Source organism: Microcaecilia unicolor, chromosome 3, assembly GCF_901765095.1.
Source record: "Microcaecilia unicolor chromosome 3, aMicUni1.1, whole genome shotgun sequence".
NCBI classification, from domain to species: domain Eukaryota; kingdom Metazoa; phylum Chordata; class Amphibia; order Gymnophiona; family Siphonopidae; genus Microcaecilia; species Microcaecilia unicolor.
This window is the reverse complement of record NC_044033.1, coordinates 502,774,290-502,802,254: the sequence shown is the minus strand read 5'-3', so window position 1 is coordinate 502,802,254 and position 27,965 is coordinate 502,774,290. Positions and strand designations below refer to the sequence as shown.

General features: G+C 44.5%; 1 protein-coding gene across 1 annotated transcript; it reads left to right on the top strand.

Moving 5' to 3' along the window:
• Positions 1-43: 43 nt before the first annotated feature.
• LOC115464817 (CASP8-associated protein 2-like) lies at positions 44-25,453 on the top strand. Its single transcript, XM_030195176.1, has 6 exons — positions 44-120; positions 6,632-6,727; positions 16,584-16,684; positions 19,203-19,277; positions 20,344-20,459; positions 25,348-25,453. Exons 1-6 carry the CDS (start codon positions 69-71, stop codon positions 25,451-25,453), a joined length of 546 nt encoding a protein of 181 aa, XP_030051036.1. The 5' UTR covers positions 44-68.
• Positions 25,454-27,965: the final 2,512 nt, after the last annotated feature.

Here is a 27,965-nt window from a genome sequence, read left to right as displayed (position 1 = left end):
AAATTTCATAGCTAAAATTGCTATTTTTTTTTCTTCACCCACAGATGGAAAATCTGTAGAGAGAAGAAATGATGGCAACAAACAATGGTGGTGATGCGACTTTCTTCACTGACCTTTATGGTAATGAACATTTTGAGGCAAGAATTGAAACATTGCAGAATGTTAACTATACTCAAAGGAAGATGAACTGCACTACATGGTTCTTTTTTTGCCTACACTGGTTGGTCATGTGATTTTATCTTCTGTAATTTTTTTTTGTTTTTGTTTTTTTTATGAGTTCTTCATAGCTGTCTTGAAAAAGCTTCCATATGTGCTTGAAGGTTTCTGCTATGGACCTATTGCTTTGTCAGTTGTCTTATTTTTATTTCGCTGGCAGAAGTCTTGTCAGATGCTCCCAGTGCTACTTTTGCTCTGCAAGCCATTTTTCTCTCTGAGTTTGGCAGCTGGTGTTCAGGATATCCCTAATATGCATGAAAGAGATTTGGTTGTACTGCTTGAATTGTGTGCTAATCCCATAAGGTTACAGAGGGGGATGTCTTGAAAGCCAAACTTTTTGACCTTCGAGGATAGAAGTGGGTCTCTCCTGTCATAATAAATTATTATGTCACTTCTGTACAGCACAAATGCTTGAGTTGTAGTTTGGGCTTTGATGAGTAGTATTTGTTGCTTCTAGTTTGGTTATAGTCTTTATTTCTGATTTTCTATTTCTAAACATTTCTTCAAAAAATGTTTTATAGTCTCTTTCTTAAACAACTTTCAGCTAGGAAGTCCTTCCTGGTTCTCATTGCATCCTTAAGGGCTCTGATCCAGGAGCTTCAGCCTAGATATTTCTAAGTATTAGTTTGTGTATTTCTCAGGTCTGTGGCTACCTCCTTTACTCTTATTCTTTGGTCTCCATTTTTTATTTTTTTTGTTCTTAATTTGTTTTATCATTTTAAGCTCTTGGGGAATAAGAAATTGTTTGTGCTTTTCGTGCCACGCCTCCAGAGTCTCTAATCATGGCTGGGCACTACTCACACAATACAATCCCCTCAACCGATACCTTAAAGAACCAGACAGCTGGTAGCACTATTTAGACTGCAACAAAGACAAAAAGAGACCAAGGAAGCGCTTCCTGGGGTTAACACTGGTTTATTTAATTATCAAGAGATTAGGATAAAAAAATAAGAAAATAGTCAAGTATAGTCTAGTATAGAAAAGAGGAGAAAAACATGTAATGACAATGAAAATGGTCAGGCTCTCTATCCCCTGGCATGGGGCAGATTGCACTATACACTGACCAACTTCTTATCTGGCAAAGACATAATATATAGAACTTTCTTTCTCTTACAGTACAAAAGAGCAAGAGAGAGGGAGGGAGGGACTTTTCCCTCAATTAGCATCTTGTAGATACAGTCAGGATCTTTTTGACAAAGGATGTGCATGGCCTATGTTTACATTTCTTTTAGAAGTTACATTTTGGTCTATTGTCATGAAGTGACAGGGTGTTTTTAGATGAATATCTCTCTTCTGGTCATACCTTCAAAAGAATATATTTCAGGTCTTTTGATCTTTTTGTTTTAGTATATTTTCATTTATTCTTATTTATTATTCTAATTCTAAGAAGAGGAGGCAAGAGTTAATTACTTTCCTTTTGGAGGTCATGTTTTCTCAGGCTTTTGATAGCCAAGTCATTCTTATTCTAAAGACCAAAACTGCTTCCCTACAGATAGGTGTTAGATTTCTCTCTTGCCTGCTCAGATCCTGTGTTGCTATTATAACATGGGTTTTCTTTGTGTTCAGAGAGAACTATCGTTGCCTGTCATAAAACTATTGCCATTTGGCTCCAGAGATCCTTTTCTTAAAGGAGTTCGGTCTGCCTCTCCTTTGTGAGATACAGTATGGATCTTTTGTGTTAGACAGAAATATGTCTTCTGCAAGTGTTATGTCCTCTTTCAGTTACAACAAAAAGAGTCTTTGAAGTGGACTTTCCTCAAAGGACATGGGAAAGAAACTCTGTCTCAGGAATTCCCTTAGGCCATTCACACTTAGTGGGAGAAACTGTTATGCAGGAGGAGAGAGAAAGGGTGGGGAGAATTGCTATTCCAGCAAGCTTTCCCCTGTTTTTGGAAAGAGAGAAACCTCCATTTCTTCCTGTCCAAATATGAGGAATTTATTCTGTATATTAAATAATTGGAGGCCTTCCACCTCCTACAAAATGTACAACCTCTTCAAAATCATTAAAAAACATTAAAAAAAAAAAAAAAGGATATAGGCCTGGTGCATCATTAATACAAATTTGGGGGGAAAAGTTCCCTGAATTAGAAAACGGTGCAGGCACCCCAATATTAGGAGTAGCAGCCGCTCGGACCCCTCCCCCCCCAAGATGTCTCCGTCCAAGGGGGTAGGAGCGCAGCCAGCAACTGTTGCAGGAGCCGCCTCAGCGGCACTCTTTAAAATGGTGCGCGGCCCCTGTGGCTCAGTGTGGAAAATCACGCTCTCCAGTGAACTAAAAGGCCCATCCCCCAATTAGATCAGGCTGGCCCCACAGCAGCAGGAGATGACATACAATTAAATTTCAAACTTGCTGGCAACCTGAGGAGCATGGAGAAAGTACATAGTAACATAGTAGATGACGGCAGAAAAAGACCTGCATGGTCCATCCAGTCTGCCCAACAAGATAAACTCATATGTGCTACTTTTTGTGTATACCTTACCGTGATTTGTATCTGTCATTTTCAGGACACAGACCGTATAAGTCTGCCCAGCAATATCCTCGCCTCCCAACCACCAGCCCCACCTCCGGCTCTGCCACCTGATCTCAGCTAAGCTTCTGAGGATCCATTCCCTCGGAACAGGATTCCTTTATGTTTATCCCACGCATGTTTGAATTCCGTTACCGTTTTCCTCTCCAACACCTCCCGAGGGAGAGCATTCCAAGCATCCACCACTCTCTCCGTGAAAAAATACTTCGTGACATTTTTCTTGAGTCTGCCCCCCTTCAATCTCGTATCGTGCCCTCTAGTTCTACCGCCTTCCCATCTCCGGAAAAGGTTCATTTTCGGATTAATACCTTTCAGATATTTGAACGTCTGTATCATATCACCCCTGTTTCTCCTTTCCTCCAGGGTATACATGTTCAGGTCAGCAAGTCTCTCCTCATACGTCTTGTAACGTAAATCCTGTACCATTCTCGTAGCTTTTCTTGCACCGCTTCAATTCTTTTTACATCCTTAGCAAGATACGGCCTCCAGAACTGAACACAATACTCCAGGTGGGGCCTCACCAACGACTTATACAGGGGCATTAAAACCTCTTTTCTTCTGCTGGTCGCTCCCCTCTCTATACAGCCTAGCAACCTTCTACTTACGGCCACCGCCTTGTCACACTGTTTCATCGCCTTCAGATCCTCAGATACTATCACCCCAAGATACCTTTCCCCGTCCATACATATCAGACTCTCCCCGCCTAACACATACGTCTCCCGTGGATTTCTACTCCCTAAGTACATCACTTTGCATTTCTTCGCATTGAATTTTAATTGTCAAACCTTAGACCATTCTTCTAGCTTCCGCAGATCCATTTTCATGTTTTCCACTCCCTCCCGGGTGTCCACTCTGTTACAAATCTTAGTATCATCCGCAAAAAGGCAAACTTTACCTTCTAACTCTTCGGCAATGTCACTTACAAATATATTGAACAGAATTGGCCCCAGCACCGATCCCTGAGACACTCCACTACTCACCTTTCCCTCCTCCGAGCGAACTCCGTTTACCACCACCCTCTGGCGTCTGTCCGTCAACCAGTTCCTAATCCAGTTCACCACTTTGGGTCCTATCTTCAGCCTGTCCAGTTTGTTCAAGAGCCTCCTGTGGGGAACCATGTCAAAAGCCTTGCTGAATCTAGGTAGATTACGTCTATATCACATCCCTGATTTAATTCTCCAGTCACTCAGTCAATGAATTCAATGAGATTCGTTTGGCACGATTTCCCTTTGGTAAAACACAAGTCAGGAGACTAGAACGAGCTTGGAACAAAAAGAGAGACGAACAAACACGAAACGACTTGAAACTACTTCGGAGAAAATACAAATATACCATAAAACAGACAAAAAGACTACACTACAAAACATTAATAGGACCAAACTACAAAGACACACAAACTCTTCAACCTCGTGAACAAACTGTTAGACACCACACCAGTCACAACCAACGACAAAGATACATCAAGTGTTGACAACCTTGCGACATACTTCAAGGAGAAAATTATACTATTACGACACAAAATACCCGCCAGCCCTACAGAATACACCACTCTTCTAGACTGTCTAGATCCAGAAGAAGGAACACACCCAGCAGACAGAACCTGGACCGAATTTGAACTACTGTCAGAAGACCTCATCTCGAAAACTCTTAAAAGATATGCCAAATCCAACTGTAAACTAGACATATGTCCAAATAGCCTCATGGAATCTGCTCCTCAACAATTCATAATAGACCTAACAAACCATGTAAACCACATGCTACAAAATGGACTCTTCCCAAAAGAAAAAGGAAAAATCCTACTCACCCCAATTCCTAAAGATACAAAGAAAAACACGAGCGAAATAACCAACTACAGGCCAGTAGCATCCATACCACTAATAACTAAGATAACTGAAGGTATGGTAACTAAACAACTCACAAACTATCTAGACAAACATTCAATACTCCATGATGCCCAATCAGGATTCCGTTCGAATCACAGCACAGAAACAGTATTAGTCACCCTTATGACCAAATTCAAACAAATAATTGCAACTGGCAACAATATACTCCTCCTACTATTTGACATGTCAAGCGCCTTCGACATGGTCAACCATGGAATCCTACTACACATACTTGAATACTTCGGCATAGGAGGAAATGTCATGAACTGGTTCAAGGGGTTCCTAACCCTGCGTTCGTATCAAGTCACATCAAATTCAACCAAGTCCAAGGCATGGACACCTGAATGTGGAGTCCCACAAGGATCACCTCTCTCACCAACTATATTTAACCTAATGATGATCCCTTCAGCAAAACTCCTATCAAACCATAACCTCAACCCATATATATACGCCGATGATGTGACAATATACATCCCATTCAAACAAGACACCAAAGAAATCTCCAACGAAATCAATCAAAGTCTACACATCATGAACACATGGGCAGATGCATTCCGCCTGAAATTAAACGCAGAAAAACCCAATGCCTGATACTCACCTCCCAATACAGCACAAATGAATTCAACGCGATAAACACATCAACCCTAAACCTCCCAGTCTCAGAAACGCTAAAACTCCTTGGAATCACTATCGACCGCCACCTAACACTCGAAACCCACGCAAACAACACAACCAAGAAGATGTTCTACTGCATGTGGAAATTGAAAAGGATAAGACCATTCTTCCCAAGATTCGTCTTCCGCAGCCTAGTGCAATCCCTCGTCCTCAGCCACCTGGATTACTGCAACTCACTATACGCGGGCTGCAAAGAGCAAATACTGAGGAAACTTCAAACAGCCCAAAACACAGCAGCCAGGCTCATCTTCGGAAAACCAAAATATGAAAGGGCAAAACCACTACGAGAGAAATTACATTGGCTTCCACTTAAGGAACGCGTTACTTTTAAAGTTTGCACACTAGTCCATAAGATCATTTACAGCGAAGCCCCAGCGTACATGTCTGATTTAATAGACCTACCACCCAGAAACGCTAAAAGATCATCCCGAACACACCTCAACCTCCACTTCCCCACTTGCAAGGGCCTGAAATACAAGACGCTACACGCGTCAACCTTTTCCCACATGAGCACGCAGGCTTGGAATACACTACCGCGCAACCTAAGAGTGATTAACGAACAAGCCTCCTTCCGTAAACTACTGAAGACTCACCTGTTTGAACAAACTTACGGAAAGAGCCAAAACACATAGATTTCATACTCACTGTTCATCAATGCAATATACACCCACTTCTGATCCCTCATCCCGCAATCCAGTCAATCATACACTTACTCACGGAACTATGTACACCATATGTCTTTGTCTAACATTGCCCTTTAGCTTCCCATTGTCTCCTTCCAGTGTTTCTATGTTGATGTCCCATTGTCATATTCCTAATTGATATTCCAATGTCTCGCACAACTCTCCACGATGTAATCCATAACCAAGTTGTAACAAATGTATTTCTATTATTCATATCCTATTGTAAGCCACACTGAGCCCGCAAAAAGGTGGGAAAATGTGGGATACAAATGCAATAAATAAATAAATGTTGTCTCGGATCTTGCAACTTATTGGCTTCCAGGAAATGAAGGGCAGAAAAGAAAAGGGGTAGCACAGCATCACATTGGGTCAGGCAGGAGTTTGGGTTACCCTTAGCCCAATTGATTGTCTGGAATTGGGATGGGAAAGGAATGACAGGCAATTTTTTTTTTTTTTTTTTGGGGGGGGGGGGGGGGGCGTTGGTACCTCCCACCCCATGGCAACTCCTGTGCCGCCTTCTCAGTTTTCTTCTGTTGTGAAATTGCAGAGTTGAGCCTAATAATTGCATGACTAGATTTGCTTTACAGTTAATGATCTGTACACAAAATGGAAATATGTGAGCATTTGATTTCCTTTCTCTTTATAGGTGCTTCTGGTATGGATAATGAGGAGGAGGAGGACATCAAAGATGGTAACTCTGTGGATATTTATGCTGGCTTGGATAGCTTGTCAAGTGTTAGTGGTAAGCTGCTAACATATGCGCTTTTATTGGAACATTCCAGTGGTAATTTATTAACATGTTAGAATACCTTTTTAATCCATTCACTGTCTTTTCTGAAACAGTATTTTCTCAGAGCACAAGCAGGCCATAATTTTCACAATTGGGTAACATGATCCTATGTTACCCGGTCCAGAGCTTTTAACAAGCTTCAAAAGAGCTTTTGTGGAGCTTCATGGCGTATGAGTGAGTGCCTTCCCGCCTGCCACTAGAGTGCGGTTACCGCAGTTGTTTTTCTACCGCGGTGAAGAGTGGTCTACTTTTTGTCCCATTGCTGAATTCTTTCACGACAAGGTTCAAAAGATAAACCTTGATTCCTTGTCATCAAGCAGATGAAGCCATTACGTATGGGTTGTGTCCATCAACCAGCAGGGGGAGATAGAGAGCACTCAACTTTTCTCAGTGCCTCATGGCCAGCTAGTTCCACTGCCTCTTCAGTATTCTCTGTCTCCCCAAGCAGGGTGGCTGCAGCTTCTTTGAGCTCCATCAAAATCTGCCTGGGGGTGGCTCCTGGCTTGCCAATTGTTAGCCGGGGTGTTAGAGGCTATAACAGCTTCACTTTGAAGGCACATAGGTCAGCCCTTTCCCTGCCTTACCCATGCCCCCATGGATGTGAACATATTAGCTTGCTTTTCCCTGTCCTTTCCCACTCAGTGGATGCAGGCACATTGGTTCGCCTTACCCTGCCTTTCCCACTTATCTGCGCCTCCGGAGTGTTTTTATTTACCTCTTTTGCCTCTGCTTTCCTCACAGCGTTAAAAAATAAATAATTAATTAATTAAAGTTGCATCACGCTTTAGCGCAGCGATCTTGGAAAAGAGGCTTTTTCTTGAGATTCTTCTGCAGGACCGGAGCTGTGATACTCGGTCTAGTGAGGTAAGAGCGTTTTCTGACTCCTCCGGGGTGGGCCCGCGATCAGGACGTTTTTGGCGCGAACCCCCATTTTTGAATTTTACCGCCGTTTTAGGTGATGGCTGCGGAGACTGTAAAGTGCTGTTCTAAATGTGACAAGCGCAAATCAGCAGCAGGGCTCTGTAATTCGTGCTGTACAGACGGTAGAGTCGGCCCGAGCATGGCAAGCAGCGATCTTTCACGCTCTGAGCTGGCAGCGGACGCCATTTTGGATTTTCCACATGGTGCGGGCTCCGTTGCGACTGAGAGCCCTGAATCCGGGGGGGGGGGGGGGGGGGGGTCCTCTGAGTGAGGCTAATAATAGAGCTGATAGCCCTGGGCAGGATCCGGGCGGTGAGGGAGCGGTTTTCTCCCCTGATTTTAATGCTGCATAGGGCATACATGCTTAAAAGATCTCTTCCAGAGCATCTCAACTCTTTTTACCGAGATCGGGGGGGGGGGGGGGGGGTTTGGGGATGTTGAATATCGGACTCCTTTCAATTGCCAGTAACATGCATCACCTCACGGATTGGTTCCGGGGATCGTCCTACTTCTCATGCACGAGGGCTGAGACGAGGCTGTTTGCCCCAGAGCACTTTAGTGCCTGGTTGCACGCGGCGCCGGGGAAGCTGCGGACACCTCCGGCTTATGCACCAATACTTATGCCTATGAGGAAAGCATGGCGGTGGGTCTGTAGGTTTTATGGCCTATCCGCAGAATCCTCTCCGTTGCTGCCAATCCAGGGTAACAGAGACTTCATGCCTGGTTCCACCTCGGCAGATTTTGCCATGTGGGGTACAAAAAATTTACAGTACTTATACCAGCTATATATTGAGGATGGTACATTAAAATCCCAGGCTGAACTGCAGTTGGAGTATGGAACTAAGGGACTAAATTTCTTTTCTATGTTCCAACTGCGTCATTATCTAAGATCCCTGCCGGCTCCCACTATGAGAGCGCAGGTGTTTGAACAATTAGTCACTATTTTGGGGTTAGACGCACAATTAAGGGTCCCACTCAAATACTATCATGCTTCCCTGCGGGAGCATCTGGGTGGGGTGGAATATGGTAAAGTAACCAATTGCTGGAATAAAGAGCTAGCGACAAACCTCCAGATGGAAATGGTAAAGGTCTGTCTCTTGGGAACCCAAAGACTGACGGAGAATGTGACGTTGCAAGAAAACATTATACATTTTTGATGCGGATGTATATTTCACCTCATAGAGCATATAGGGCATCCATGGGGACGGAAGATAGGTGTAAGAAGTGTGCCCAATCCCCAGCTGACCTAGGTCACATGTTTTGGAGGTGCCCGCGGATCCTTGGCTTTTGGCGCCAGGTTTGTTGGCATGTGTCTGGGCTGTGGGGGGTTGTCTGGAGACCAACTCCATCTCAGCTATTTGAGGTGTTCAGGGTGTCCTCGTCTGCTTCTCGGGGCCTTAGATGCTTCTTGAAAAAAACAATCTTGGTTGGAAAGAAATCGATTCTTCAACAGTGGATAACCGGAGATCCGCCCACACTGCAACACTGGCGATCCAACATGATTCACCTCGGCGCTTTGGAGCGCAGGGGAGTGGAAGACCTATCCTCGCCACAAGGAGACCGGCATTGCCAAGTCTGGTCCCCCTTCTGGGACTCATTGACTGCAGTAGCGCGTAGTAGAATTTTGAATTCTTAAGTGCGACATAGGGGGGAGGTGTTCTGGGGGGGGGGGGGGGAGTTGAGTCGTTCAAGGGGATGGGGAGGAAGGTGGGAGGGGGGGAGACATAAAGTAAAAATGTATTTGTACTGAGTTGTATTCTACCCACATGACATGAGTTTAGTGGTGTATGGAGCGTTGTTACAAGGACAACATTGTGTTTGTTTATTTTTGCACCAATAAAAATATTTAAACATAAAAAAGATCTCTTCCACAGGGATCTTCGGACCCTCTGCCTGCCCCCCCCCACCCCCCCGGTGGATCCTGGCCTTTTGGAGTTGGCTTTGCCTGTTTCTTATCCTCCTGATAAACGCAGAAGGGCTAATTCCCCTTCTGAGTGTGGCGCACCCCCCTTCTCCCCCCCCCCCCCCCCCCGTGGTCGGGCTATGAGGATTCTGAGGGGTCTGGCAGAACTTCTTGGGCTGAGGAGCCAGAGTCGGGTGCAGAATTGCCACAGGAGCTTGATGATCTGTCTGCGGTGAGGATTTTCCACCGTGAGGAGCTGCCAGCGCTTATTTCAGATGCCTTACAAGCCCTCTCGATTGAAGATCCTGGGAGTGGCACAGACTCCTCGGTTAATCCAAGGATGGCTAGTACCAGAAAGCCTGCTCGAGCCTTTCCTTTGCATGACTCCATCCAAGAGCTTATTTCGGCTCAATGGGCTGACCCCGAGGGACCTTTTAAGGTTGCCAGGGCTATGGGGCAATTATACCCTCTGAGTGAGGAACATTTGGCTCGCTTTGCAATGCCTAAAGTGGATGCCCTGGTCACGGCTGTGACAAAGAGAACTACCCTCCCTGTTGAAGGAGGTGTTGCCCTGAAGGATATTCAAGACCGCAGGCTTGATTCAGCTCTGAAGCGGTCCTTTGATTTGGCAGGTCTCACTGTTCGGGCGTCTGCATGCAGTTGTTATGCTGCTAGAGCCTGCTTGGCTTGGTTACAGCAGGCAGTGGAACAGCCAGGTGATGGAGCGGAGACCTTATCTGAAGTGGCTCCGTGGATGGAGTCGGCCTTGTCCTTTTTGGCTGACGGCCTTTATGATATGGTCAGAGCTTCGGCTAAACAAATGGCTGTAGCAGTGGTGGCTCGCCGCACTCTTTGGCTACGACATTGGGCGGCAGACATGGCCTCTAAGCAAAGGTTGGTGAAGTTGCCCTTTCAAGACCTTCTCCTGTTTGGTGAGGAGCTGGAAAATAAAGGCCTGGGGGATTCCAAACCTCAGTGCTTGCCCGAAGATAGGCCGAAGCCTTCCTCTAAGGGTCAGGCGGTCCGCTCCTCTTACAGACCTCGCTTCCGTGAAGCTAGAAGGTACCGCCCGGGGCATGCTGCTGGGTTCACTTCGCGTGCCCGCTTTCAGCAGAGAAACTCCTTTCGCTCAGACAAACGTTCCGCAGCTGCCGGTTCAAGGCCTGGAGTTCAGGGGCGACCCTCTCAATGATGGTGCGCCGGCCCCCTCCTCGTTTCCTGTCATCGGAGGAAGACTTTCTCTCTTTTTTGAGGAGTGGGCCAAAATCTCCGCAGATCAGTGGGTCTTGGACCTGATCAGAGACGGATACCGAATAGAATTCGATGCCCCGGTGAGAGACGTGTTTGTGGAGTCCCGATGCGGTTCTGCCGCCAAACGGGCGGCGGTAGAGGAGACTTTGCACAGTCTGTGCCAGATAGGGGCTGTGACTCCGGTGCCTCCCGCCGAACGAGGTCTAGGCTGCTACTCCATTTACTTTGTGGTGCCACGAAAAGGCGGGTCTTTTCGCCCGATCCTGGACTTAAAAGAGCTAAACAAGTCCTTAAGAGTGCGGCATTTTCACATGGAAACCCTGCGCTCCGTCATTGCGGCGGTACAGCCAGGAGAGTTTCTCATGTCTCTGGACCTGAAAGAAGCTTACTTGCACATACCAATTTGGCCCCCGCACCAGAAGTTAATGCGGTTTGCGGTGTTGGGAAAACATTTCTAGTTTCGGGCCTTGCCTTTTGGCCTCGCCACAGCTCCCCGAACCTTCTCCAAGGTAATGGTGGTAGTAGCTGCCTTTCTCAGGCGAGAGGGTATCTGGGTTCACCCGTACCTAGACGACTGGCTCATCAGAGCAGACTCAGAAAAAGAGAGTCATCTAGCTACAGCCAGAGTGGTTTCAGTCCTTCAATCTCTGGGCTGGGTCGTCAATATGGCCAAAAGTCACCTGACCCCCTCGCAATCTCTAGAATATTTGGGGGCCAGGTTCGACACAGCCTCGGGCTATGTGTTTCTTCCCGAGCAAAGGCGGTGCAAGCTTCAGAATCGGGTCCGTCTGCTCCTGAGGATGCCCCGCCCGCGAGCTTGGGACATTGTCCAGCTGTTGGGATCGATGACAGCCACCTTGGAAGTGGTGCCATGGGCGAGAGCGCACCTGAGACCTCTACAGTATTCTCTACTTCAACAATGGTCTCCAGTATCTCAGGATTATCAGTGCAGACTTTCTTGGCTCCCTGCGGCCCGCCTCAGTATGGAGTGGTGACTCAGACAGCTGTTAATAAAACCGGCCCCAAATAAAAAATAATTGCAGCTCATAGCAATCCTACTCAACTGAACTCAACCAGCACTTTGTAGGCACCAGTTGAGGATGCAGAAAAAGATCTACAAATTCTTGAAGCACATCTAGCGCGGCTTATAGAGGAATACAGATGTACAAAGAACAAACATCCAATGTTACCATCAAACACAAAGAAGATAATACTAATTCCATGGATTGTAAAATCTGGAAAAAATGCATAATAGGTTGGACATAAAGCTTAACTTCCAGCAGACCTGGCTATAAAAATCAAACATATAAATTGCGAGTGACCGTACTCACCCGCAAATGCGCAATAGAGACCGAACGTTCAAGGAGCAACACTCCAAACCCCGCCTCCACCAGCAGCTCCTGTTCCTGTCCCAAACGTAATGCAGCCAATAGGGAGGGGAGGGGGCGTGGAAATTGGAGGAGGAAGTAATGCAGCCAATAGGGCGGGAAGGAGGGGGGCGTGGAAATCGGAGGAGGACGTAATGCAGCCAATAGGGAGGGGAGGGGGCGTGCAAATTTAAGGAGGACGTAATGCAGCCAATAGGGAGGGAAGGAGGGGGCATGGACATCGTGGGGGGGGAGGGTGGGAGGGAGGGGGGATGGAGAAGAGAACCACGATGTACAAGGGCACAGCAGGAATGACGAAGTGGCCGAGGCAACAAAAACATCCGCAGCAGAAACCAAGTAGGGATCAGAAAACGTTCTGGGGCCAACAGAAAAAGGTAAACGGGTGCATTCACTGGCAGCACACACACACACACAAGTCCTGCTTTGCAGCATGAAGCAAAGGCATAGCTGTCCCGCCCCTTTGGCTCACTGAACAGCACGAGTCAGCAGAAGGGGCAGAACAACAACATGTATGCAGGGAAGGGGGGGAGGGAGACCGGCACACACTGAAAAATGAGCCTGCCTTTCAAACTGCTCTAACAACTGCCTAAAAGGAGACACTGCCACACAGCTCCAACAACTGACTACAAGGAGACACTGAACCTCCACTGCCGCACAGCTCCACTGACTACAAGGAGACACTGAACCTCCACTGCTGCACAGCTCCAACAAACTGACTACAAGGAGACACTGAACCTCCACCGCCGCACAGCTCCAACAACTGACTACAAGGAGACACTGAACCTCCACTGCCGCACAGCTCCAACAACTGACTACAAGGAGACACTGAACCTCCACTGCCGCACAGCTCCAACAAACTGACTACAAGGAGACACTGAACCTCCACCGCCGCACAGCTCCAACAACTGACTACAAGGAGACACTGAACCTCCACTGCCGCACAGCTCCAACAACTGACTACAAGGAGACACTGAACCTCCACTGCCGCACAGCTCCAACAACTGACTACAAGGAGACACTGAGCCTCCACCGACACACAGCTCCAACAACTGACTACAAGGAGACACTGAACCTCTACCGACACACAGCTCCAACAACTGACTACAAGGAGACACTGAACCTCTACCGACACACAGCTCCAACAACTGACTACAAGGTGACACTGAACCTCCAATGAGACAGGGAGTACTAACAGCTCACAAGCACTCTCTCTCACTCACTCACACACAGAGACACACGCACACACACACTAGCTGCTCACTCTCACACTCACTGTCTCTTTTCCATAGAAACACACTTCATTTCTCACTCACTCTCACATACAGACCCACACACAATATTCTAAGAAGGGGAGGGGGACAAAAAAAACCAAAACCCTGATTTGCAGCTTATAACAAATGGATATACAGAGCCACTGACCACCACCACTGTGAGAGCTCACTCTCACGCTGTCTGTCTCTTTATCAGAGAGAAACACTTTCTTTCTCACGCACTCTCTGACCCAAACACACACGCACCCAATCAAACAAACATATAAAGGGCAAGTGACCAAATCACCTGCAAATGCACATTACAGTCATTCAGAACGCTAAGAGTGTAGAAGTCTAAGCCCCGCCTCCACCAGCAGTACAGCCCAATAGGGAGGAGGGCTTGGACATGGGCGTGGAAATCGGAGGAGGAGGGAGCAGGGAGGGAAGGAGGGGGTGGAACTGAGGGAAACACGGTGGGGGGAGGGCAGGGGAGAGAGCAGGGTTGGTGGACCCGGGGGGGGGGGGGGGGGGGACATAGGAAAACAAAAAAACTAGCCCATTGATATGGGCTTAACCGCTAGTTTATCAATATATTACACAGTCTTTCCAACACCGACTGTATGTAAGATTATGTAATGACTATACCATATTAACACCCTGTAAGCCACATTGAGCCTGCAAAAAGGTGGGATAATGTGGGGTACAAATGCAATAAATAAATAAACAGAGAATCTGTAGCTGAGACTATTGGACAACCTGGCGGATGGCTTAAATTTTTATGAATTTTAGGGAGCAAGTAGAATATTTTTAATTCAAAAGTAGAGAAGGATTTGCATCAAATATCTGTTCAGATTAGAGTAGTCAAGGATATGGTTCTGTTATTGATGATACTTGGGATGTTTTTTTGGGAAATACAAAGGCATGTTAAATTTTGAAATTTTAAAATCCTAGTCACTTTTTCTGATCCTTGTTCTTCAGTGCTGAAAAGATTAGGTGAAAATGTTGCGCCGGCCCTTAGTGAGATTCTAAATAGATCATTGTTTGAGGGTTGGTTACCAGTCTGTTTTAAACATGTTGAAACCTCTTTAAAATAGATTTTTTTGTACCTTATGATGGTCACAAATTATTGACCAGTCTCTGTTTTACTTGCCTTGGCTAAGATATTAAATCTATTCTTGATCAACTAATTGAATATATGGACGAGCATGACTTAATCTGCATGAATATGAATTTTGTAAAAGGCATAGTATGGAGGCATTGTGTTCTGTATTTGATGTCTTTAGGATGGGCTTAGATAAAATTGCTTTATGTCTTTAGACATATCCTCTGCCTTTGATACAGTTAATCAGAGTATTTTGCTTGACAGCTTACACGAGTTAGGATACAAACCAATCATATTCCAATCTGTCAGGGTATACTATACAAGAATAGTTGGAAAGTTATTGAGCCCGATGTGTATGATATGCATACGAGGGTACCACAAGGATCAGTGCTATCAGCTATTCTTTTAAATTTTTATCTTCTTTTTGTTTGGTTTTGCAGGAGTTGAAGGTAGAGAATAGAATATATGCTGATAATTTTTTTTTCCTTTTGACAATTTTGTGCTGGGATGTGTTAGGCCGAAATCTTGTTTGAAGATTGGATGGCTGTGAATATATCAAAAACTGAGGTTATGACTGAAGAGTTTTTCAGGATAGGGGTTATGCTCCAGTTGAATTTTAAAATGTATCTATTCTAATAAAAGATCACATTTTGACTCTTGGTATTATAATCGATTTTCAATCGAATATGAAAGCACAGGTTTCAAGGATAGTTCAGGTGTGTTTTTATCAAGTTGAGTAAGATTAAACCAGTGTTACCTAAATTTGATTTTCATCTTGTAGTTCATACTCTAGTAAACGTAGAAACAGCCTGGTTTGCTTAGCCTCTTTAGCATTATGAATTGGAGGAAGAGCTTTATATTTAAATCTATTTTATTGACAATAAAATCAATACAAATATGCTGTAACATACCAAGAAAATATACCATAAGTACAGAAAATCAACAAACATTCCAATAATCGTCAATTGATTTTCTTCTTTATCCCCACTCACCCCAGTTCTTTCCCCTCCCCGCATATATGTTAAGTAGTATAAAAGGAACAAGGTGGAAACCACCCAGAATGAACCATCCTCTACACACAAACTCTATTCTTATTTAAACAAAAACCAACTCCTATCCCACCCAAACCGTTACTTCATCCCGAAACCATAATTGGGAGCGAGAACAACTACCCATTGTGAGAAGTATTAGGTACACTGTAGTCTGTCTACGACAACATATTGCCAAACTTAACAATTGTAAGGGGGTTGTCTTGACTCTTATAACATCCCCCGGTATATTTATCATAGATATCTGGGGAACCCTAGTGCCTTCCTTCCACCTATTCCGAGAATATAATCCCCATTGCCCTAACTATACCCACCCATCTTCCCGACTCCGTGCCCCTCCTATAAAGGAGAGAGAAGGGGGGAAAAAAAACTAAAAACCTTTGCGATAGTGATCAGGTCATACCCGATCCTCTTATTGCGTATGTGATCCGCCCGCTAAAAGGAATTTAGTACTAAACTGCAGGCTCTATGAGGCAGGGACTGGAGATATTGATCCCATGTGCCCCAAAACATTTGCTTCCGTTTGTAGGTAGAGGAAGAGTTTTAAACTGTAAATTTTCTGAAGGATGATTCGAGCGAAGAGTGTTTACTTCCTTATCTTTCTGTTCCTAGAGAATATGTAAAGTTAGATGTGTTTGTTTTTGCTTTTGGAAAAACAATCTGAACGTGCATCTAGTCCTGACGTACGTACAGCTGCATAAAATATTTAAGTAGGATAGCCTTAAATTTTTAATTAAAGCAAAAAACTTAGAGGACTTGTTTTATGGTGTTGCTATTTATTTTTTCACTTGCAAAAAAAAAAAGTTAAAATCTGATAAGTTGGAAACAATATCAACATCGCAAAAGGACAGCCTCTTGTATATATAAGATTTAAACCACTTTATGGTACTATGATCGTCAAGAATAGAAAATACAGAAATTTTTTTTTGTGTATTTTGTTTTAGAAATTTCTTCCAAACCTGGTACACCGTCTAGAAACATTTTAGATCTCTATGAGGAAATCCTAACTGAAGAAGGGACTGCAAAAGAGGCATCTCATAATGATGTATGGCTTATCTTTTATTGTTTTTATTTATGTGAAATGTAGTCTAGTTGGTAAAGGTGGAACTTCTATGTATTGTGATTGCCAGTAGAATCAAAGAGGCCTTTTTACTAAAGCTTAGCGCACACTAACAGCTCGATGATCAGAAGCCCCACACTGTTCCAAACAGTGCTCCAAAATTAGCGCTGAAACAGTGTGGGGCAATAATGCCTGTGTGATCAGAGCTGATAGCATTCAAATTTAGGCACGCTATTAGTTCTGATCATAGGGGTACTTCTGATGGAGGATTGTGCCTCGGTATGCGCCCAAGACAAATCCTCCTGTAGAAGTTGTTTGACAGGTCCAGGCTGTCAAAAAAAACAAAAAAACCCAGACCTGTCAAACACTGATGTGGTCTGGAGGTCCAGTGGACCTCTGGCTCACCCAACCACTCCCCCAGACAGAGGCCTTAGTGGTCTAGTGCCCCCCTGAATCCTTGCAAGAGACCCGACCCCCACCCCTGCAAGAGACTTGTCCCCGACTTCCCCCTTGTACCTTTATATGAGAGAGTGAAGTCCCGCCCAGCACATCCCAGGATGCACTGGGCTAGACGCTGCCATTTTGGAGACTGCACTGGAAGGAGGAGGAAGTGCTACACCCTCCTCTATCATCCAAAGGTATGGGAGGGATTTGGGGAGCTCTAGACCACTAGGCTTTTCTGTCAGGGGGGTACGGGGGGGGGGGGCAGGGCTCTTGCGTAGGGACGTCGGGGTTTGGTCTTTTGCGGGGGGGGGGGGGCTGTGGCTCTTCTGTTGGGGAGGGGCCTGCTGTCATGCAGATGCATGCTGGACAGGGCTCCCTAATGTTCTGTAAAACCCTAATGCCAGCTCTAAGCTGGCATAGGGTTTACAGCTGTAGCAGCGCTCTAGTTTGGCACGCTACCCACTGAGCATTGGGGAGGAATACTGATGTCCCTGTTCAGCATGCATTTGCATGCTGTTAGCGTTCAGAGCCAGCATGCGCATTGTTACATGCGCTCGCCGGCTCTGATCCTTGGACGTAGGCCAACGCAGGCAGTAGTCTGACGCTAATGGCCTCTAGCGCCCAGGTTTGCTATTGATCATCTGGGCCTAAATGATAAGAAGCCTATTTCATTCCAATGGCCTTATCAGTATTTAGCACGTGCTAAGTTTTAGTATAGGGCCCCCAAAGTAAATGAACATGTGATTGCAGAATAAGTTTGTTAGGTATCTTTCTGTACTATGTAGCATTTTGGCAGGAAAAGAGAGTATTTTTAAGCATAGAATCTTATTAGATGAGGTGCTCTGTGTGAGATCCCAGTACAGACATGGTAACTTTTTATCTTCAGTAACTTTCAAGGCAACAAAAGAAGTATAGAACGTGATTTGAACCGAATAACAGTAGGCAGCTTCTAGTTCAGGAGTGTGCAAACTGTTTTGGCCTTGGGCCAATGTTGCATGTTCTCAGCCTAGTTAAGGGTTGCAAATACCATATGTCGTTAATAGATTTTAAATTTATGTAATACAGAGGGACATTTTCAATATGACGTTCAAATGGAAAATGTTTAGTCCATAATGGAAGAAAAAAACTAAATGTTTTCTGATGTTCGAAAATACATTAAAAAAATATGTTTTGAAAGAGGACATACTGAAAAGTCATAAGCATATGGAGATAAACATTTCCACCAATCGAAAATACACTACACAAAACATGCAATGACGGTACCGGTCCCTGTCTTAAGAAAATGTCCGCAGGAACGGCAGGACATTCACTCCATGTGCAAAACTTTGCATGTATTTCTCTGCATGTGGAGTAACATTCCTCTTTGCACAGTTATTTCACTTCACAGGGAACCCAATTTCTTTGTGTAGCTCCTGGAAATCATGAAACAGCACGACCAACTGCATCCACCCAGTGTCTCCATGGAGATCAGAAAGGAGCAGCTTGGAAAGCTGAGTGTGAAGCATTGCCCCTCTAGGATCATAGCACCACTCATGTGCAAGCACATGAAAAGCAGAAAATTCTTACTGATCGGAGACTCCATTATCAGAGAAATTAACTTAGGAACACAGTTCAGGGGTTCCAACCTAGTGAAATGTCTTCCAGGATCTTCAGCTATAAGATATACAGACCAAATACTGAAAGTGATCTGGGAAGAGAGCAAGGCTTCAAACGCTGATGTTGTAATTCACCTGGGGACAAATGACCTGGCCAACAATAGCAAGTTTACAGCACAGAGCATTCCAGAAGCTTGGGGAGGGACTGAAATCTTTGTTTTGGACTGTGGCTTTTTCTGAAGTAATTCCTACGTTGGGGAAGGAAGAGGAAAGCCTACGCAAAACAGTGGAATTCATTAAGTGGCGTTCACATACTTTATTTCAGCTTCCCCCTCCATTTTGTTAGCATCTATAAAGTTTGAACAAATAATGAAGTAGCACAATGATTGTGTGTGTAACTGTGTCCACACTGGCATTGCTGTGTTTGTGATGGTCATATGTAATAATTCTCAAATATTTTACAGTTACAGCAAAAACTTGAGAAATGTCAGAAGCAGATCAAAGAGTTGATGAGGAAGATGACGGAAATGCAAACTCAGGTATTGTACAGCAAGGTCACAGCTGTCTGACAGGTCCTGGAAGTGAATTGATTGCTTATCCCTGAGAATTATCAATATAACAGTTGGTTTCCCCAAGCCCACATTAGTAATGGTTTATGAAATTTTTCTTCTAGGAACTTGTATGAACATTAAAAAAAAAAAAAACAACCCTCCCCCCCAACAACAGCAACAAAAAAACCCCTCTGTTACATTATTACACTAACAAGTCTTACCATATCCTCCATCAATTAATTTTGGGGCACACTGCTGTGTGGCCTGAGCTTGTGTTGTCATGGGTCTTGGTGCCTTGTGAGTGTCAAAAGTTGGTCTTCATTAGAGGAGGGCGTCTAGGTCATGGGAAAGATACTTCTATCCAGTGAGTCCTTGAGTTGAATCCCCTTCTACTTAAAGCCCATGTTCAAGGAGTATCTCCTCAATGTTAGGCTATTTGGAAGAAGGTTATACGCTAGACCTGTGTTATGATGGCTTAACCTAAGCAATTTATGTGAATGCATAGAGAGGGTAAACTTTTTTTTTTATTATAATTTGTTTTTCTGTACCAATGTTTAGCTTGTTTTAACAATAAATGTGGCTTCAATGTTAAATGGTATAAAGCAGCCCCTGACTTTCATCCATTCGCTGTAAAGGTTATAAACAAGAGAGATTACAAAAACTCAGTTTCTTTTGAGGTCATTTCTTATGTCATTAAGGTTGAATGGAAAATGACATATCAGAATATCGTGGTGAAATAAGTTGAACTTGTTATTGAAAATTGCATTCCTATTAAAGTAGATGTAGCCTTCTAGAACATTCTAAGTTTGGTGCCTGAATATTGCTGCTAACATGTATACATTATACTTGTAACTGGTGCCACCCTCAGTATGCCCCAAACCTTGTCCCTTTGGATAAATAATTCTGGACATACACTGATTTGTATATCTAGAATTATGTTTAGTTACTCCCAATTTGTTTCAAGCACTTGCACAGAAAGTGGTGATCAATATTGACCTGAGAGAATGTGAATAAATATTTGGCTATACAAAAATGTATGTTTTATCCAATACAGAACTCAGGGCTGCAAAATGAAAACTTAGTCCTAAAGAAGAATATTTCAGCACTTATCAAAACCGCAAGAGTAGAAATCACTCGCAAAAGTGAAGAGATAAATCATCTTCACCAAAGGTATAATTATTATTTATCGTTTATTATACTTGCTATACCGCTTTGTTGCATGCAAATTGAAGTGGTTTACAATTAAAAAAAATTAAAAACAAGAAAAACAGAAAGGAATGCCATTTGTAAATAGAACAGAATTAACTAACTTTACCATCCAAACACTGTTTCACTCATACAAGAAACATAGCCAAAAAACAGTCATACAAAAAAAGTAATTAAAAAAACAAAAAACCAGGAGGTGACTGTAGCTTTACCTTTTCTCATGGCTCTCAGTACACTCAAATTTTTTTTGAGCTCTGGAAGATAAATAACAGGGAATATTTGTATTTTGTTCAGTGAAAATTGATACAAAAGGAGCTGTACTCAAAGGAGGAGTGACCAGAGATTTTCCATTAACACCTTCATTTCACCCATATAGATATGGGCCCTTTATTACATGTAACTTGATAATTGCTAGAGAATGTAAATGGTGCGTGCAGTCTCAGTACTTCAGCTATTACAAACACTACTCTTCACCTTATCATCTACTATAATAAAACTCACCCTCAACATTCTGAGGACACTGACGTCAGTGAAGCCAAGCCCTGACTTCCTTCAAAAGGTTTGAAGGTTCGTGGTGGTGAAGCCACCAAAATCGCTCCGGGCCCCGCCCTCGAGGGCGGAGCAATGGCAGAACAACGAAGGGGTTGGCAGGGAGGGAGGTGGGGGGTGGGTGGGAAATCGCTCCGGGCCCCGCCCTCGCGTCAAACGTCATGACGTTGGGGGCGGAGCAATGGCAGAACAACGAAGGGGTTGGCCAGGGAGGGGGGGGGGGTGTTGGCGACGAAAACCTTGCTAGCGCCCATTTCATTTGCTCTGAAACGGGCCTCTTTTACTAGTATTATGATAAGTCTCATAAAAGTTTCTCAGATGCACAGTCGTTAGTGGTTAATGTGGACTTACGAAGTCTAGTATGTGACCCTTTTCATGGGTTGGAGAATTGATCACCTGTGTGAATCCTGGTGCTGTCATCATGTCCAGGAAGACAGCTGTGGTGGTTTCTGGGGTTTTGATGTGTAGATCTCCCATTGTCGCCATCCTAGGGTAATTCAGTGTCACTTGTGTAATCAGATCCAGTAGTTCTTGCACAGTTGATGTATTGTTACGAGGTGCTCGGTATACCATGAGCAGCCAGATTGGTTTCTCCTTTTCTAGCTGGGTCAAAAGAGATTCTGATTCATTTAGCTGGGGAGTGGCAATTCTGCTCAGTTTGATTATATCCTGAATCAGGACTGTTACCCCTCCACCTCATCTTCCTTGTCTTGGTTGATGTTGGATGTTGAAATTGTTGGACGTAGTTCAGCCAGTTGTAAACCTCTGTTTCCATCTAGCTAGGTTTCACTTATTGCTAAGATGTCAAGATGCTGTTCATGGATGACATCATGGGTCATTGAGGATTTCTTAGCAACTGATGTGGCATTTACCAGTACTATAGTTCTAAGAGGTGGTTTGGGGTCCTGGGGTTAGCTTTGATATGGCAGTGAGGTGATCTGTTAAGTACTGTTATGTAGGTGTTGGCCCTCTTGCACTTTTGTCTTCTCTTTGGTTGGTGGGATTACTTAAACAGATAATATTGGCATAGTACTCACACTGTCCATATATTCAGTGCTGCTTATGTGAACAGATAGTGGAAGTTGAATATACTTATTCATTTAAGCACTGACGCTCAACTTAACATGGTGGCTATGCTGGCCGAAAATCTGGGCCATTGTTTTTATTTTGCTTAGATAAATTTAAATTTTTACTGCTTTAAAATAAGGTATTAGATGGCCATCCTAATTTCAACAAACCTTGAATACTACAGAGAGTAATTAATGCTCAATTCAATAATGCATATGCTTTTATTCATCTTTCCTGAGACTCAGGAAAGTTCAGGGGGGCAGACTCAGGAAAGATGTCAGGAAGTATTTTTTCACGGAGAGGGTGGTGGATGCTTGGAATACCCTCCCGCGGGAGGTGGTGGAGATGAAACGGTAACGAAATTCAAACATGCGTGGGATATGCATAAAGGAATCCTGTGCAGAAGGAATGGATCCTCAGAAGCTTAGCTGAAATTGGGTGGCGGAGCAGGTGGGGGGAAGAAGGGTTGGTGGTTGGGAGGCGAGGTTAGTGGAGGGCAGACTTATACTGTCTGTGCCAGAGCCGGTGATGGGAGGCGGGAAGTACTGCTGGGCAGACTTATACGGTCTGTGCCCTGAATAAGGTAGGTACAAATCAAGGTAAGGTATACACATATGTGTCTTGTTGGGCAGACTGGATGGACCGTGCAGGTCTTTTTCTGCCGTCATCTACTATGTTACTATGAATTCAAAAACACCAGAGAGAAAGGATGCCTAAAAATGTTTTGTAGCGCTATAGAGGATATGTCATCTACCTCTTACCTTCCTGGTAGTGTATGCTTTTCCCCTTTGGGCACAGAAATGTGATTGGGGGGGGGGGGCTCAGAGGGTGGAAGAAAAGCAAACTTTGAAGATTGTTTTAGATTGGTTACATGAAGTGCTAACATATATAGTCATATGAAGGTAGAACAGAAAATAGAATGGCATGAGATGCTGAAAGTATAAGCACAGACTAAAAGCTTTCATATTAAAGCATTAGGTGTCAAAGTGTTACTATAAACACCAGGGTATACAGTGTAATGGGTTGTAAAAGATAGGTTTTAATTGAGGTCAAGGACCACTTAGATTCTGAGGTAAATTTAAGCAAAGTGATAAATACTCTTTCTATAAAATATTAGTGCAGTTTCCTGCAGACAACACAGGAAGAGAGACTGGACCTAAAAAAATTATGATTACAAAAAAAGCCTACTGACTGCAGCTCTGATGCTATAAACGACAGGCATAATTCTTGCTTCAAAAGAAGGACATAACTCATGTATGGAACAGAAATCACAAATAAAATCAACCGTAGGTTCCAAATAATGAATTCATGGGCGGATGCATTCCAATTGAAACTTAGTGAGGAAAAGACACAATGCCTTGTCCTTTCATCGCATTACAATAGAACTAATTATGCTAACATAAATATACCAAATCACACTCTTCCCGTGGCAGACACCTTGAAACTCTTAGGAGTCACAATTGATTGTAACCTTACATTAGATAGTCATGCGAAAAATTTGCACCTTAGCTCACAAATTTGGGGCTCATTTTCAAAGCACTTAGCCTTCCAAAGTTGTGGCCTAGTGGTTAGGGTGGTGGACTTTGGAACTGAGGAACTGAGTTCGATTCCCACTTCAGGCGCAGGCAGCTCCTTGTGACTCTGAGCAAGTCACTTAACCCTCCATTGCCCCATGTAAGCCGCATTGAGCCTGCCATGAGTGGGAAAGCGCGGGGTACAAAATGAAACAAAAAAAAAAAAAGGCTAAGTGCTTTGAAAATATGCCTAAAATCATCCACGGAGAGGCCCTGACTTAAACGTCAGACCTAATAGACCTACCAGCAAGAAATACTAAAAGTTCTTCACATGCTTTCTTAAATCTCCATTACCCTAATTGTAAAGGACTCAAATACAAATCATTATATGCATCCAGCTTCTCCTACATTTGCGCGCAACGTTGGAATGCACTGCCGAATACCTTGAAAACAACACACGACCTAGCAACTTTCCGGAGGTCACTGAAAACGAACTTATTCAACAAGACCTATAATATGAATTCTTCATAAAAGACTCATTTCACATTTGTATTAGAACAATCAACACTGAATTCCTTAAATTGGTTACTTTAATCATATTGTCATTTTACTCTTTGCATATTTGTAATGTATTAATCATTTCTTCATTTCTAATTTTCATGATATCCTATGTACCTTAACTGAAATAATACTTTGTTCTTCTTATTTCGCTAATGACGATTGTCATGGCGGCATAATGTAAGCCACATTGAGCCTGCAAAGAGGTGGGAAAATGGGGGATAAAAATGCAGCAAATCTCTCTATATAAAAGGCACCACCAACGTTCTATGAAGCCTCCAGCCGGAAGTGTGAAGGGGGAGAGATATCCGGTTTCCCCATGAGTGTCTGCCCCGCCCTCTCTGTAACACAAACAAAGCACGAAATCAAATCGCTCTCTCTGTAACAGTGAAGGACTCAGAGGGGAGAGAGGGCAGAGGGCAGGGACACACACACTCCCACATGCACACAGAAGAAAACCTTGCTAGCCCCCGTTTCATTTGCATCAGAAATGGGGCTTTTTTACTAGTAAATAAATAACTGGTCACAACGCACATACTTTGACACAGTTAAAATAAAATAGTAAGTGATTGTATATAAAAACTTGTTTGCCTATGTGAGTGTGTGTATATATATGGTGTGTGTGTGTGTGTGTATATATATATATATATATATATATATATATATATATATATATATATATATATATATATATATATATATATGACATACCCCACATTTTCCTGTACAATATCAAGTTCAGTGTGGCAAAAAAGAAGTCATTACAAAATATGAAACAAAATACATGAACTCGTATATATCAGTAAGGAAACAACTGTAAATATATAAAGAATTCAATAATAAAGCATAATGGGGAGAATGGAAAGGGGAGATTAGGCACCAGGATCAAGTGACAGAAACCTTTTGAAACGGAAAGATTAAAAAACTTAGGAAAAAACAAATAATCATGTTGGGATCTTATTTTTATCGGCAAGGAATTCCACCATTTAATACCTTGGTATGAAAAAGTAGCTGAATATGTAGATTTATAAACTATTTTCTTACGAGTAGGAAAATGAAGACACAGGTAGTCTCTTGCACCTAAGATTGAATTGCGAGAAGGCAAAGTAACAAGATCTGCCTTGTTGAAATTGTTCCTTTCTGTTTTTCTTCCACTTTGGGAGGATACACGTAGAAGTAAACAGGGTCTCTGTCTACCCTTCAGTGGCAATTGCATTGTTGGAAACAGGGTCTCTACAACTTCAGATCCATGGAGCTCTCTTAGATTAAGCACACCAGTCCTGGGATCAGGATTTTAGGACCAAGGTAAAGCTAAGAATCAATTGCCCAAGTGCCCTTCTGATACAACCCTCAAATAAAGGCAACATGCTCCACCTTCTACTCCTCAGCCCCTGTGTAAGAACAAAATCACCATTCTACAGGTCATGCATAAAATAATAAACAGCTGTACTAGCATCTACTGGTTGGGGCACAGCATGGAATATTATGTAAAGGAAAATAAGCACACAGGTTTGATATCAGATAGTAAATTAATACATAAACCAATGAAGGTATGTGTCGAGCATTTCAAATCTGGTCAGGATATATTTTTGTACAGGCCCAGGTCTATTATATGAGACTAGTAAAAGAGGCCCGTTTCCAACAGAAAGGAAACGGGCGCTAGCAAGGTTCCAGGGCCCCCTCCCTCCCTCCCCCCCCTCTCTGTCTCTCTCCTCTGAGTTCCAGCCCCCCTCCCCTCCGAGTTCCATGCCCCCCTACCTGCCTCCCTCCCTGTTCTCCGAGTTCCAGGACCCCCCTCCAGTTCCAGGACACCCCCCCCCCCGTGCCTCCCTCCCTCTCTCTCTCCTCCGAGTTCCAGCCCCCCTACCTGCCTCTCTCCCTGTCCTCCGAGTTCCAGGACCCCCCTCCCGTTCCAGGACACCCTCCCCTCCCCCGTCCTCTGAATTCCATGCACCCCCCCCCCCCCCCGTGCCTCCCTCCCTCTCTCTCTGTGGCCTCCAAGTGGAAGCAGGACGTGTGCGGCTGCCCCTCCCGTTCGTAAGTACCGGCTGTTCTTTAAAACTTTTTACCTCGTGGTCTGCTGGCAACAGTGAAGTCGAGCAGGCACGGCATGGCGCTTCAGACTGCCTTCGCTTCTGTTTCAGCTCTGCCTCTGGTCCTGCCCCCATTTCCTGTTTGCGGAAGGGTGGGACCAGAGGCACAGCTGAAACAGAAGCGAAGGCAGTCTGAAGCGCCGTGCCGTGCCTGCTCGACTTCACTGTTGCTGGCGGACCAGGAGCGCTATATAAATGATAAGTAGATAGATAAGTAAAAAGTTTTAAAGAACAGCCGGCACGAAAGGGAGGGGCAGCCGCACACGTCCTGCTTCCACTCGGAGGCCAGAGGGAGGGAGGCGCTGGCGGTGGAACTCGGAGGAGAGGGGGGGGCGTGGAACTCGGACAGGAGTGGAAGGAGGGAGGAAGGTAGGGGAGCATGGAACTCGGGGCGGTGGAACTCGGAGGATAGGGGGGGGCGTGGAACTCGGACGGGAGTGGAGGGAGGGAGGTAGGGGGTCATGGAACTCAGAAGGGAGGTAGCTGGAACTCAGGGGGGCGATTCTGTACTCACCTCCTGTGGCTGGTGCTGGCTTCCCTTCCCTCTCACTTCCCATTGGTCCACCCTGTGACGCCATCCCCAGGGCGGACCATTGGGAAGTATGTTACGAACCCAGGCATCCAGACGGAGGTGCAAATTATTATATAGGATACCCCAGTCTGTAGGTGGCTACTGGTTGAATACTTGACTTTTATTTTTGCAATCCCAAAGCTGAGACTTTTCTCCACAGTCAACTAAAATATTTAAGGAACTGAGTCATGGAATCGGAGGTAGGGTATTATTATGGATTAAGAACTGGTTGAAAGATAGGAAGCAGAGAGTAGGATTGCGTGGCCAGTATTCTCAGTGGAGGAGGGTAGTTAGTGGGGTCCCGCAGGGGTCTGTGCTGGGTCCGTTGCTTTTTAATGTATTTATAAATGACCTAGAGATGGAGACTTCCGGTGGAGCTGCCGGCCAAGATGGCCGCCGCAAGAGAGAGCTCCAGCTAGCTGCGATCGGGGACCCCACCAAAACGAGATAAAATAACTCCCAGAGTCGGCGGGTTTGCTTCCCCTCTCCTCCGGAAAATGCAGTGGCACGATGGAGACCCGTAAACCCCGATACGGGGGAAGAAAAGGACAGAAAGGGCGAGGAACAGATCGACGACGGACGTCCGCCCACGTGGTAGTATAGCGCCGAGAAAAGAGCGCTGAAAACCGCAAGCTGAGAAATCTTTTAACCAGGCATAAAAGTGAGTAAAAGAACTCGGCGAAATTAACGGCGAAACGAAGGGGGAGAGGGGGGGCGTGCCGCGAGACACGGAGGAAACAGCAAACACAGCCCCGAATGGCGATTACGAAGCAGAATGTAAAAAGCTCAGAGAATGTAAAGAACTAAATAAAGAGAATCGTAAATAGCTCTCCACACCAGCGCAATAGCCAGCAAAATCGGAAGTCTGGGTCTGGGCTAAAAATTTGGACTAACACAGCAGTGAGTCACGAGGCTCCCCAAAGTAGTCGGTTAAAGAAGTGATATCAACAAACTCCACAGACAGATCAAACTGTGGTTATCCCCAAAAATTGTTTGTATGGCGACTAGAAGTACAAAAAAAGAGCTGGAGAAGGACAAAACTAAGAGCGGAGGACCAAAAATGTCGGAGAAAAATCCGCCTCCATCGCCGCCAGTGAGCTCGGTGTGGGCCTCAGAA

Coding starts and splice junctions, on each gene's coding strand:
- LOC115464817 (XM_030195176.1), top strand. CDS start 69: ATGATGGCAACAAACAATGGTGGTGATGCGACTTTCTTCACTGACCTT. Junction 121..6,631: donor TTTCTTCACTGACCTTTATG/GTAATGAACATT, acceptor TTCTCTTTATAG/GTGCTTCTGGTATGGATAAT. Junction 20,460..25,347: donor ATAAATCATCTTCACCAAAG/GTATAATTATTA, acceptor CCACTTTGGGAG/GATACACGTAGAAGTAAACA.